The sequence below is a fragment of the Bison bison genome, unplaced genomic scaffold (genome assembly GCF_000754665.1).
Source record: "Bison bison bison isolate TAMUID 2011002044 unplaced genomic scaffold, Bison_UMD1.0 scf7180017861046, whole genome shotgun sequence".
Classification (NCBI taxonomy): domain Eukaryota; kingdom Metazoa; phylum Chordata; class Mammalia; order Artiodactyla; family Bovidae; genus Bison; species Bison bison.
Window position 1 is genome coordinate 1,521,048 of NW_011491618.1, and position 10,244 is coordinate 1,531,291.

At 55.0% G+C, this 10,244-nt stretch overlaps 2 protein-coding genes across 7 annotated transcripts in view; both read right to left on the bottom strand.

Moving 5' to 3' along the window:
• HEXIM1 (hexamethylene bis-acetamide inducible 1) overlaps positions 1–929 on the bottom strand; it is a 4,267-nt gene extending 3,338 nt beyond the window's left edge. The window contains exon 1 of the mRNA XM_010832410.1: positions 6–929. The gene's annotated coding sequence lies outside the window, so the exon portion shown is untranslated. The remainder of the gene's footprint in view (positions 1–5) is intronic.
• Positions 930–949: 20 nt separating this feature from the next.
• Positions 950–9,245, bottom strand: ACBD4 (acyl-CoA binding domain containing 4). 6 transcript variants are annotated; one of them, XM_010832414.1, is made up of 11 exons: positions 9,117–9,223; positions 8,914–9,012; positions 8,612–8,731; positions 8,211–8,331; positions 8,043–8,127; positions 7,651–7,771; positions 7,338–7,424; positions 6,959–7,029; positions 6,782–6,857; positions 5,962–6,101; positions 950–3,374 (listed from the first exon to the last, which is right to left on the bottom strand). In XM_010832414.1, exons 3-11 carry the CDS (start codon positions 8,697–8,699, stop codon positions 3,249–3,251), a joined length of 915 nt encoding a protein of 304 aa, XP_010830716.1. In that variant the 5' UTR covers positions 8,700–8,731; positions 8,914–9,012; positions 9,117–9,223; the 3' UTR covers positions 950–3,248. The 6 variants fall into 6 exon arrangements, with proteins under 6 accessions (XP_010830716.1, XP_010830717.1, XP_010830718.1 ...); XM_010832415.1 differs by having other exon boundaries at positions 2,639–3,371; XM_010832416.1 differs by lacking the exon at positions 950–3,374 and adding an exon at positions 3,705–3,820.
• Between the last annotated feature and the right edge of the window lie 999 nt (positions 9,246–10,244).

A 10,244-nucleotide genomic window follows, 5' to 3' on the forward strand; every position in this document is an offset into this window, starting at 1 on the left:
CGGGCCTCAGCTTCTATCGAAGAAAATGGCCTCCTGGGGCCCTCTTGGTCTGTGCAGTTGGGAATCGACCATGAAATTTTCCTGAGCCTGGATGGGAGTCCAGGGCAGCGGATGAGCCTCTTTGTTGGGGGAGGGGTTCGAAATTAATCCTGAGTTGAAATAATCAACCCTGGCTACTCGAGAGAGAAGTCACAGACTGGAAAGAATCACCCACTGAGGCTCTTCCCTCGTCAGTGGACGCTGGGCAACACCGGCAGGAAGGCAAGAGCCAGAGGCTTCCCTGAGGAGGAAACCTTGCCCAGAAATGGGGACAGAGGGATTCTGGCCCAGAACTGTGGGACAGATTCATGGGGGGCGGGGAGGGGGTAGGGCGGCGCGCTACATAACTCTCCTTGTGAAAATTCTCCAGATTCCAGGCTTCCGCCCAAAGGACAGGGGCTGAGGGCCAGGAGTAGCCGAAACCCTCCACTCAAATCACTTAGGTCTACAATCTTTCATGCTGCAGTCCATGGGGTCGCAGAGTCGGACACTACTGAGCGACCGAACTGAACTGAAAATCTTACTGTAATCTCAGTTTTTCCCATTTGCCACACACCGTGACTCCTGTTTCTTCATCAACAGCCCTGTCTTATATTCCAGCCGCTTTCCACCGCACAGCGTTCCTTTGCACACAGAACCATTTGCTCCTCCACAGCCCAGTGAGTTAGGCAGGGTAGGGATTCTTGTCTCCATTTTAGAGATAAGGAATCTCTGAAGCTCAGAAATTAAGTGACTTGTCCAAGGTCACATGACAATTAAGTGACACTTTCGGCTAAAGCGAAGGTCTCTGTGACTCCGTGCTGTTTTTCTATCACAAACACAAAAGTCCCTTTTTTTTGTAAGAACTCTGGATTTAGTTCCTTTCCATCTGCAACACTTTCAGCCAACTTCTGGCCCTCTTTTTCTTTCCTTTTTTTTTTTTTTTGCCTCACCTGGAGGCATGTGGGATCTTAGTTCCCCCACTAAGGAAAGAACCCGGCTCCCTACAATGGAAACAGTCTTAACCGATGGACCGTCAGGTTAATCTCACATTGGATAAGAAGGCACAATGGTGAGTAAAATTTCATCCGTGCTACTCAAGGACTGTGTAGAGAGGCCATCAAACCTACGGTAAGCCAAAATGGCAGATGATGAAAATCCTGATAGGAGCTTGTGAGCCAGCTTGCTTAGGAGTTGAGAATTGTGGACATGTTTCATGGAGGAGGTGACTTCGTGGCTGTCTAAAACACGAAGCATTTTCAGGCAGAGTGGCATGAGCAGGACATTTATGACGAGTAGGCATCTTGTCCCAAGACAGGACTTGTCTGGGGATTCAGGAGTGGTTTTGTGGGGAAGTGGTCATGGGCATGCCCAGAGGGAGAGGCAAGCAAGAGTGACCCTGAGGCACATCCAGATGTTTTGAGATGGAACATCCTAGCCTGTCTTCCCTGAGAACTCAGGTCTTTCTGAAAACCTGCCCCTCTCGTGTGCTGCTTCATCAGTCATGCAAGAAGCTTCGCAGGAGCAAGAGCTTCTCCTCAACAGTGGGAGTTCCCTGAGGAAAAGTTTTTGGAGAGAACTCGACTGGGAGTCAGAGACCTCAAAACTGTTACATTTTCAGACTCCAAAGGACTCCTGGGTACCCTCAGTTGGGATTTGGAAGGTACAACTGAGCCCAGCCTCAGTCTATTGGTTTCAGCTGTATGGGCTCATTTGTTCTACTAGGGGAGGAGTGGTCAAACTGACAGGTTGTGGAATTCCAGAATTCTATGAAACAAGAGGCCACGCACCTTGATATTAGGTAGGCATTTTGTCATTAATGTCCTGGTCATCAATCCCCAGGACTGCCTTATGGTGAAAAGGTCTTCATCGCTATTTCACAAACAAGGCAACCTAGGATCAGAGCAGAGTCCTGCCCAAGTCACACTGCGAGTATGCCCAAGTGGTGGCGCTGGCTTCCGCTTACATCCCCAGCACCAGTTTGGCCCCTCTTCCTTTGCCCTCCAGTTGTTCATCCCTAACACAGGGATTAACTCAAAATTTCGTAGCCCCAGCAGCCAGCGGCTCCTAGAGGTCTCTGCTCAGTTTGGCACTGGACCCACCCCGACGGGAGCCGCGGGGACTACGCTCCCGCCGTCCTTGGCTTTCCAGAAAGTTCCCTGGGAAAGCCCGAGCGCAGAGGTCACAAGGGGAGAGCAGCTGAGGAGGGGGAAGCGGGCAGTGGGCACTTCCGGGGCCCAGATCGCGGCCCCCGACCCTACGCCCGGCGCGCGGAGCAGGGAGTAGCCGCCCTCCCTTCGGCGGACGGAGCCTGGGCCCGAGCCCGCCGTACTCCTCTCCTCCCGCCGCCCCTGGCTCGCAGCTTTCCCCCCCACAGTCCCCACCCACGACGGGGCAGGGGGCGGGGCCCCGCCCAGGGCGCCCCCAGCAGCCGCTCCGCCTCTCCTGCAGACCAGGGGCTGTTCCCTCCACTAGCCTGGGGAGGGGGAAATGCTCCCTCTGGAACGCCGACCGCTGGCGTCTTGGGGCCGTCCACGGCAGCGGGGAAGGGGTCACAGAAGGGACCTGAACCTCCCGCGTCCCGGACGCGCTTTCCGCCTCACTCCGTGGCAGCCCAGACGGCAGAAGATGAAGGTTTTATTTGGTGAAACTCTTTTGTAAGTGCATCTTTAGTGAGGACGTCCTGAGTATTTCTGCGGGTAGGGCGGCCAGCCAAAAGGAGCTGACTGCCCTCCCCCGGGGCCAGCTCTCCGCCTTTCCCCAACTCGGTCGAGCCTCCTGGCCTCCCTCCCACAGCCCGCCAGCCAATCACTCTTCCAGGGCCCGGCCGAAGTCCCAACTTGCCCAAGAGCTGAGCCTCCTCGGGGAGAGGCTGGCTTGGGAGAGGAGTCACGTGACTCAGAGGGTGAGGAGGGCAGAGGCTGAGACCCGGTAGCTCCGCCCCTGGATCACCCGCCCACCCCGAACTGGGGACTTGCTCCATTAGGGCAGTCTCCCCAGGGAGCCTGAGGTGGTCGAGGGGGAAAGGAGGGACAGTCCCTGTGGAGCTGCAGGAAGAGTAGGGTCCTATCTGGCCCCCACACGAGGAGAGGGGTATCAAGGCGAACGCTATTTGGGGACGGGAAGCCGGGGGCGGTTAATGCTGTTCCCCTAACCCCTAGGAAGGCTCAGGGCACTGCAGAACACAGGGTTCATAGCCTCCTGTTGGCTGCAGACTCCTCCACCGAGAGTCACCTCTTCTGGGTCCGAAACTGTCGGAAGAGCCACTGGACGATGAAGGGCCACAGGAGGAAGAAGATCAGTGTGGGGCCGGAAAGCCTGAGGGGCCGAGGCCTGGCACTGGGTGGGGGCATCTGCTGCCAAGAGGAGAGAGTCAGGCGCCAGCCCAGGCCTCAGCTCAGGCTAGGCCCTCCTTAGGGACCTGCTTCCAGAACTCAAGTGGGAGCTGCTACTTCCCTTTCCCCAGTCTGAAGATTGGGACTCCTGGTTTGTCCCTGAAACACTGAGCCCCAACTCCCTCCCCTATCTTCCTCCCACAGCAATTCAAGGTGCCAAAAAGAGTGGAGGAACTGGCTCCAACGTCGTCTCCTCTGGGCCACAAAGCCTGATATGGCCTGAAGACCCCATATTGTAAAGGATGTGCCACATTTCCAATGAAGACCCAGGGTGTTCAGATTTTAGTTTCTAAATCCCATTATCTGTTGAAAGGAAGCAAGGCTCCTTGGAGAAGTGGCAGATTTCAGGTCTGGAGCAGGGAAGGTGGAATTGAATGTGGGATGTCTTATACCAAGAAGTGAGGAAGCTGTTAAGGATTAATGAGATCATGTTACAAGAACCTAGGACCCAGCTAGAAAGGGAGGGTCTTACCAAAGTTGTGACAGTCTGGGCATCAAAAAGAACGATATGATTGCAGTTGACTGAAATACTGAGTCTTTAAAGTCCATAAATTCATAGAAGAGTAAGTTGGAAATTTATCACCATTGAGGTGGCTTTTAAATCAACTCCTTACTTTAAAAATAGATAAGTAAAGAGAAAGAATTAAGCACATATTCTACCCTTCCATAAGGCACCATATTTCAGGGAAATCCTAGATGGTCAGGGAAACTCTACAGAAAAATGCCAGCTAATAAATGTTAAAGGAATCATAGAAAAGTCCACATTTTTGCAACCATTAACTAAATTATGGATCCAAGCAAGGATTATCTATCATTTGTCAAAAGTTGTGTATCAAATGGGGCTGATGGGGAACTGGGACATTCCCTGGCTCCAACTGGTGGAATCAGACTATCACCCCTTCATCCCTGCTGTGATCCTCACTAGGGATATTCATGGTAGGACATCCAGTTATGTGTCTTGATGTGAAGAAAGAATATCACCTCTGATGTAATCGGGTCATGTCATCTAGCCACAGGGCTGTCATGAGACTCCAGAAGTGGTACAGTCTACAGGACTACTGACCAGTCTCATCACCAAGTCACTAGCAAGGAAGAGGGACTGGTCTAGACTAACAGAGTCTTAAGGACAGAGGCTCCTGGCCTGGACAGACAGGGAAGCTGGAAAAGACGATTGGAACCTGGACTGTATTTGACTGTTGGCTCAGACAGTAAAGCGTCTACCTACAATGCAGGAGATCTGGGTTTGATCCCTGGGTCGGGAACATCCCCTGGAGAAGGAAATGGCAACCCACTCCAGTATTCTTGCCTGGAAAATCCCATGGATGGAGGAGCCTGGTAGGGTACAGTCCATGGGGTCGCAAAGAGTCGGACACGACTGAGTGACTTCACTTTGTGTTTTTGGTGATATGAAGGAATTGTGGTGTGCAATAAAATGTTTTTGCTAGGTAGTAGAGTGTTCTTATTTTCAGAGATTCAAGTCCAGGTATCTCAGCGTGGAAATATTCAGCATATAAAATTAGTAAAAGGTAAATAAAAAATATTAGTAAAACCTTGGCGAGGCGGGGGGAGTGTTGAAATGTTAGCCACTGTGGATCTGAGGAAATTCCTACCAATTCCTCTGTGCCAAGGGGACAAAGGGTCACCTGAGTGATTCCTTCATATCTAGGACTTCAGCTGTCCCCTGTCCCCACAGCTCCAGGCTTCACAAGAACCGACTCATTCAGAGTTAACGGTGGATACCAGCTTTGGAGGGAGATACAAGTGGGACCACTCCCAGCTCCATCACTTAATAATAATGCTAATAGTAACAATGAGCCCCATTCAGAAGCACCTACATGCATTATCTCACCTAATCCTCACAGCAGCTCTGTGGGGTTCTTCCAGGCTGTGTGAGTTCCTTCCAGGCCCTGAGGTAAGTTATTCAACTTCTCAGAGCTTTAGTTTCCTCATTTGTAAAAGGGGAATGAAAAGAAAACCTATTTCATTGCTGTTTGTGTGTGTGTGTGTGGATAAAATGAGGTAATGTAGGTAATATGTTTGGCACACTGCCGGGGCTCCGGAAATGGCTGCTCTTATTTATTTTGCAGAAGCAGAGGTGTCAGGGGCAAGCAGATCTAGAAGTCGGGAGGAGGAGTGAGGGGTGCAAGGGCTGAATGTGAGGGGAGGGGAGGGGAAGACAGTAAGTCTGGGAACAGAAGAAGTCCTGACAGAGGGCCAATAGGGACCCCCTCCCAGCCCCAGTGCAAAGAGCAGACAGGTTCTGGCCCCTCCAACTGTTGGAATTCCCTCTGTCCTCGGTTTCCCTTCTGGCACGGGGTGGGGTTAAAAGCAGGAAAGGTGGGCTTCTCCCACTCTCCCTTCCAGGTAGGAAGCACTTTAGACCCTCTGACTTCCTGGCCTGACCCATAAGCCACACCATTCTCTGGAGAAGGCAGAAGTGTGGGCAGGTAGAGACGGGGGGACAAAGAAGTGGCTGGCTGAGGAGTGCAGCACAGAGACCCTCAAAATTCTGCCCCAATCTTGCCCTGGACCTTCGGAAGGGGCTCACCTGCTCAGGGGGCATAGGCATGCTCTCCAGGCTCTGCAGCCTCCCCTGGACGTCCCGCATACTCTCCTGCAGCGCGCGGACTGTCCCCACCAGCCACGAGTCCAATTCCTGGGGCCCCAGCAGGGGGCCTTCCAATCTCCCTGCAGAGCACAGACACACAGGAAAGGGGACGCAGGAAGCAACTCAGCTCGGGGCAGGGCCAGGGAGGAGTCAGTAGAATGCCATCCCTTGTGCCCAGTGTGAGTCTATAAAGTCCATGCATGCAGCTAATGGACTGCCAGGGGTTCGAACCCCAGCACTACCACTTAGCTCTGTGGCTCTGGGCAAGTCAGTAACTTCTCTAAGCCTCGTTTGTCATCTGAAAATCATGTCCTCTCCCTCACAGGGCTGCTTGCTCTGAGGAATAAAGGAGATAATATTTACGAAAGTGCCTCTTATGGGACATGGGACACTGGAAGTTAGGAAGAGATAAGGGAGAACTCAACTCGTCGTCCTTGGAGAGTCCCAAATGGGAGACCCCGAGAGAAAGGATGACTCCCAAGGCCACGCAGCTGTAGATGAGAGAACTGGTCTAGGAGTTCTACCCCAGCTGCCCTGACTTAGTGCCAGCAAAGGGCACAGGCTCCTGGTGGCCCTTGGAGAGGAGGCCAGGCAGGGACTTTGCTCCTCCAGGCCAGTGTCTGGCTTTTGGCAACCCTTCCTGGGCAGAGGCTGCTCTCTCTAGTGCCCAGTGCTGGACTTTCTCCTCTGCCCATGAAGGCAGCCAGGGGAAGGCCCCAGGCACTGGAACCATGGGGCAAAGGGTCGGATAGGGGCTCACCTTTCTCTGCAGGAGGCTCGGGGCTGTTTCTGGTGTCATTTTCTCCTCCCAGGGCGCCCCTTTGCTCTTCCCCAACCTGCAGAGAAGAGTCACAAAGTCCACGGAGGGGAGGGTGGTGGTGGGAGCAGCCAGGGCCCAGTGGGATGGGGAAAGGGAGGGGATGGGAGTGGGTCTCACCAGCTCAGGCTCCAGCTGCTCCACAGAATCACAGAAAACTTCAGAGTCCTGGTCCCTGGGTGGCTGGGATTCTGAGGAGGAGGGAAGTCGGGGCAAGTGGCAGGAGGGAAGCCATGGAAGGAGGGGAAGGGTGTGCACCTGGGCAGAGGCACCTGTTTAGGGGACCCTCAAGATGCTACCATAAGAGGCACAGATGGGTCCCTGAGAGGAAAGGGATCCCAGAACCTGCCCCTGGCCTTTGGGAGCACAGGGGGTCTCAGTGTCTGTGGGCATGAGGTGTGACAGGCACAGCGCAGCATCTAGCCTGCTCCCCTCCACGCTGCCTGGAGGTCCTCCCACCTCTGGCCTGGCCCTCTGCCCCTCCCCCCCAGACACTGACCTAGACTTGGGGGTGCTGGTTCCTTAGGGAGGCAGGGAGGCTCTGGGGCAGCCTCAGCATCTCCATTCAGTACCTGCTCTTTCCAACCTGCAGAGACACAGCACCCAGAGGTGGGGCTGGGAAGAGATCAGGCCCCTGCTCCCCATCCTCATCTAGCCAGGGATTCTGTCTGAGACCCACCCCATCGGGGCACTAGCTGGGGTCCTTACAGGAACATTTCTAGAGCCCTCTGCCTCCAGGCTTCCCTCCAATTGAGCAGCCCCCTAAGACAGTTCCATCAGCCTTTGTGGAGCTCCCAGCCTGGGGGCCTGACCTGTGACCCTTCTCAGGAATGTCTCCGGGGGCCTCGGCATGTCAGGGATCACCTGGTACAGGGGCTCGAAGTAACCAAACATGTCCTCTGCCACCTCGCCCAGGGGCACTGTGTCGATCACCTGTGCGGGAGGGGGTCTAATGGGGAAAGGCTGGCCCTTCCCACCACTGCCCTCCTACCCCCTTGAGCTGGGCCGCCTCCGCCCTGCTGCTGCCATCATATCCCTCCACCTTGTGCCCAGTCAGGACCCAGAGTCAGGCAGGGGCAGGGGGACAACTTGAAGGTGGAATTCCCATAGGTGTATCAACGTGCAGGAAACGTGATGGGCAAAGCGGGGCGGGTCACCTGGCTGAGACCTTGGGCACAGGGAGGAGCCTGCAGCCTCTCCCTACCTTCTGTGCCACCAGCTTCATCTCGGTAATGTAGGCGGACATGGCCTCCTCCCTGCTCATCTGGCCCAGGCTGTTCCAGGCTTCCCTGGGGGTGGGGGTGGGGGGCGGAGGGCTGTGAAAGGCTGATTGACAGCTGAGGCTTGTTTGCCCAGCTGATGGGAAGCTCACCATTTGTAACGTCCGATAGGGTCCCAGAACCCAGGCTGGGGGATGAGGCAGGGCCCCATGGTAGCCTGCTTGTAGTAGCTGTAGAACCGCAGCATCTCTTCGTAGGAGGGGCGGTAAGAGCCTGGGCAAAAGTTGAGAAGTGGAGGGGGACAGTATCACTCCCAGCTCCAGGAGGATAGAGGCGGGAGGAGAACCACCCTTGGCGGGGTGGTGAAGGGTCTCTCTTGGTGGGGGCAGAGATGGTGAAGGGTCTCACTCAAGATAGACAGGGGTAGGTGGCAGAGGGGAACCCCAGGACAACACATTTAGGGACTTGTCTGCAAAAGCTGCCAGGATCAGGGTCTCCTGGGAGGCAGACCCTGGTCATCTGAACCCCCAAATGAGGGTCCCCGTGCCCTCACCGTTCTTAGGCAAGTTCTGAATGACGCTGACTGCGGCCTGGAACTGTTTCTGACAGTCTGGTTCTGGACTTTCATTTTCGATACCCATCTCCAGCCCTGGGACCCTATTTATGGGCGATTCTGCAAGAACAAAGCTGTGGGTGAACAATTTTCAGGTTCCTCCACCACCCACCCCCCTCCCTGGCACATGCCTCTGTAAGCCACTGGTCCACTTTCCAGAGGGGCAAACCAAGCTCTTTAGAGGCCTGAGTGAGATGACCCGGGAGGTCAGAAGCTAAGACTGAGGAGACTCCTTTTCCTACCCCAAGGCAGCGTGGGTGTGACCAGGGTGACTGAGAGGGCCTCCGTGTGTGGGTCAGGTGGCAAGGGTCGCGGTGTCTCTAGATGCACATCTTCGACTCCTAGACAGGTGAACCGGCAAGCCGAGAGGAGTCAGGGCGGGGCGAGCAGTCTCCCACCCCAGCCTCCCACACCCCGGCTCAGCCTCTCGGCGCCCAGCACTCACCCTCAGGGCCCACTGCCCGGACACCTAGGTTCCCTCTTGTCACTAGTCGGAGGCTTCCTACCGACCTCCGGGCCGGGATGGGGACGCGAGGCAAGAGGGAAAACTTACGCCAATCAGAGAACCCGTTTCAAATTTCTTTTATACCACAACCACTCAGCGCGGCCCTTTCAAGATTATGCAAATAGTTTAGTGGTGCCTCTCCAGATCAGGCGGGGCGAATCCGCGGGTTGGCTCCCCAGTCCTGAACGGCCAGAGGCAGGAGAAAGCGCCCCCTGGTGGACGTCGTGAAATGACGCTGTCTCTTGCTCCCCCTGGTGGAAACTGCGTAGTCAGCTGAACCCAGGCCGCGCAGATTCGAGCCACTCTATTCAGCCCTTCACTTACCAGACCCTGGGGATAAAACGGGAATCAGCTCTTGAGATCAAGGGTTCTGCAGATGGGATATGGGAGCAGAGTTTTGGAAGGCTTAAGAGTAAGCCAGGAGAAGAACGAGGAAGGTCATTCCTGGAGGAAGGAATTGCAAGATCAAAAGTACAGAGGAGAAGACTAGATATTCATAAGGAATATCCAGAGAGGATATTCTTGGAGACGCAAGCCAGTAAGGACGCAATCTCCAGGTCAGGGCTACCTGAAAATGGAGTAAAGCAGTAGGTGGCAAATCTAAGTCCTGATAAACTGTTTTATCTTTGGGATGCCATGCTCCCGGCCGCCGCCGAGTGGCGGTGTGCACCCAGCTCTCCGCCCCCGACCCAGGGCAACTTGCTGAAGAGGCAGATCACATTACACCCCTTGCGCACAAATACGCTGGTGGTTTCTTATGTAGTAAGTGCACTCATGACACGGTCACCAGCACCCGTAGTCGACGCTAACCCACATGTCGATGTCAAGGACATCCACGCGACGTGCGGTGGCTGTCCCGGGACGATCAAACGCCCAGTGCGGGGTGTCGACCGACCCAAGCGTCCATTCCCAGGTTCTGCCGGGGACTCATCCCCGGAAGAACCAGTCAGCTTCGAGTCTTCTACCCCTCGGGGCGGCAACTGGCCGGGCGCGGAGAGGGTTAATCCTATGACGTCATAGCCAGAGCCTTCTTCCTTCCCTACCTTCAGTCAGTTCCCGCCCCGCCTT

Excerpts from the sequence above, each read along its gene's own strand:
- ACBD4 (XM_010832412.1), bottom strand. The coding sequence starts at position 8,699 with ATGGGTATCGAAAATGAAAGTCCAGAACCAGACTGTCAGAAACAGTTC. Across the intron at positions 7,772-8,042 it reads TGAAGCTGGTGGCACAGAAG|GTGATCGACACAGTGCCCCT; the intron begins GTAGGGAGAGGC and ends CCTCCCGCACAG. Across the intron at positions 7,425-7,650 it reads ATTCCTGAGAAGGGTCACAG|GTTGGAAAGAGCAGGTACTG; the intron begins GTCAGGCCCCCA and ends GTGTCTCTGCAG.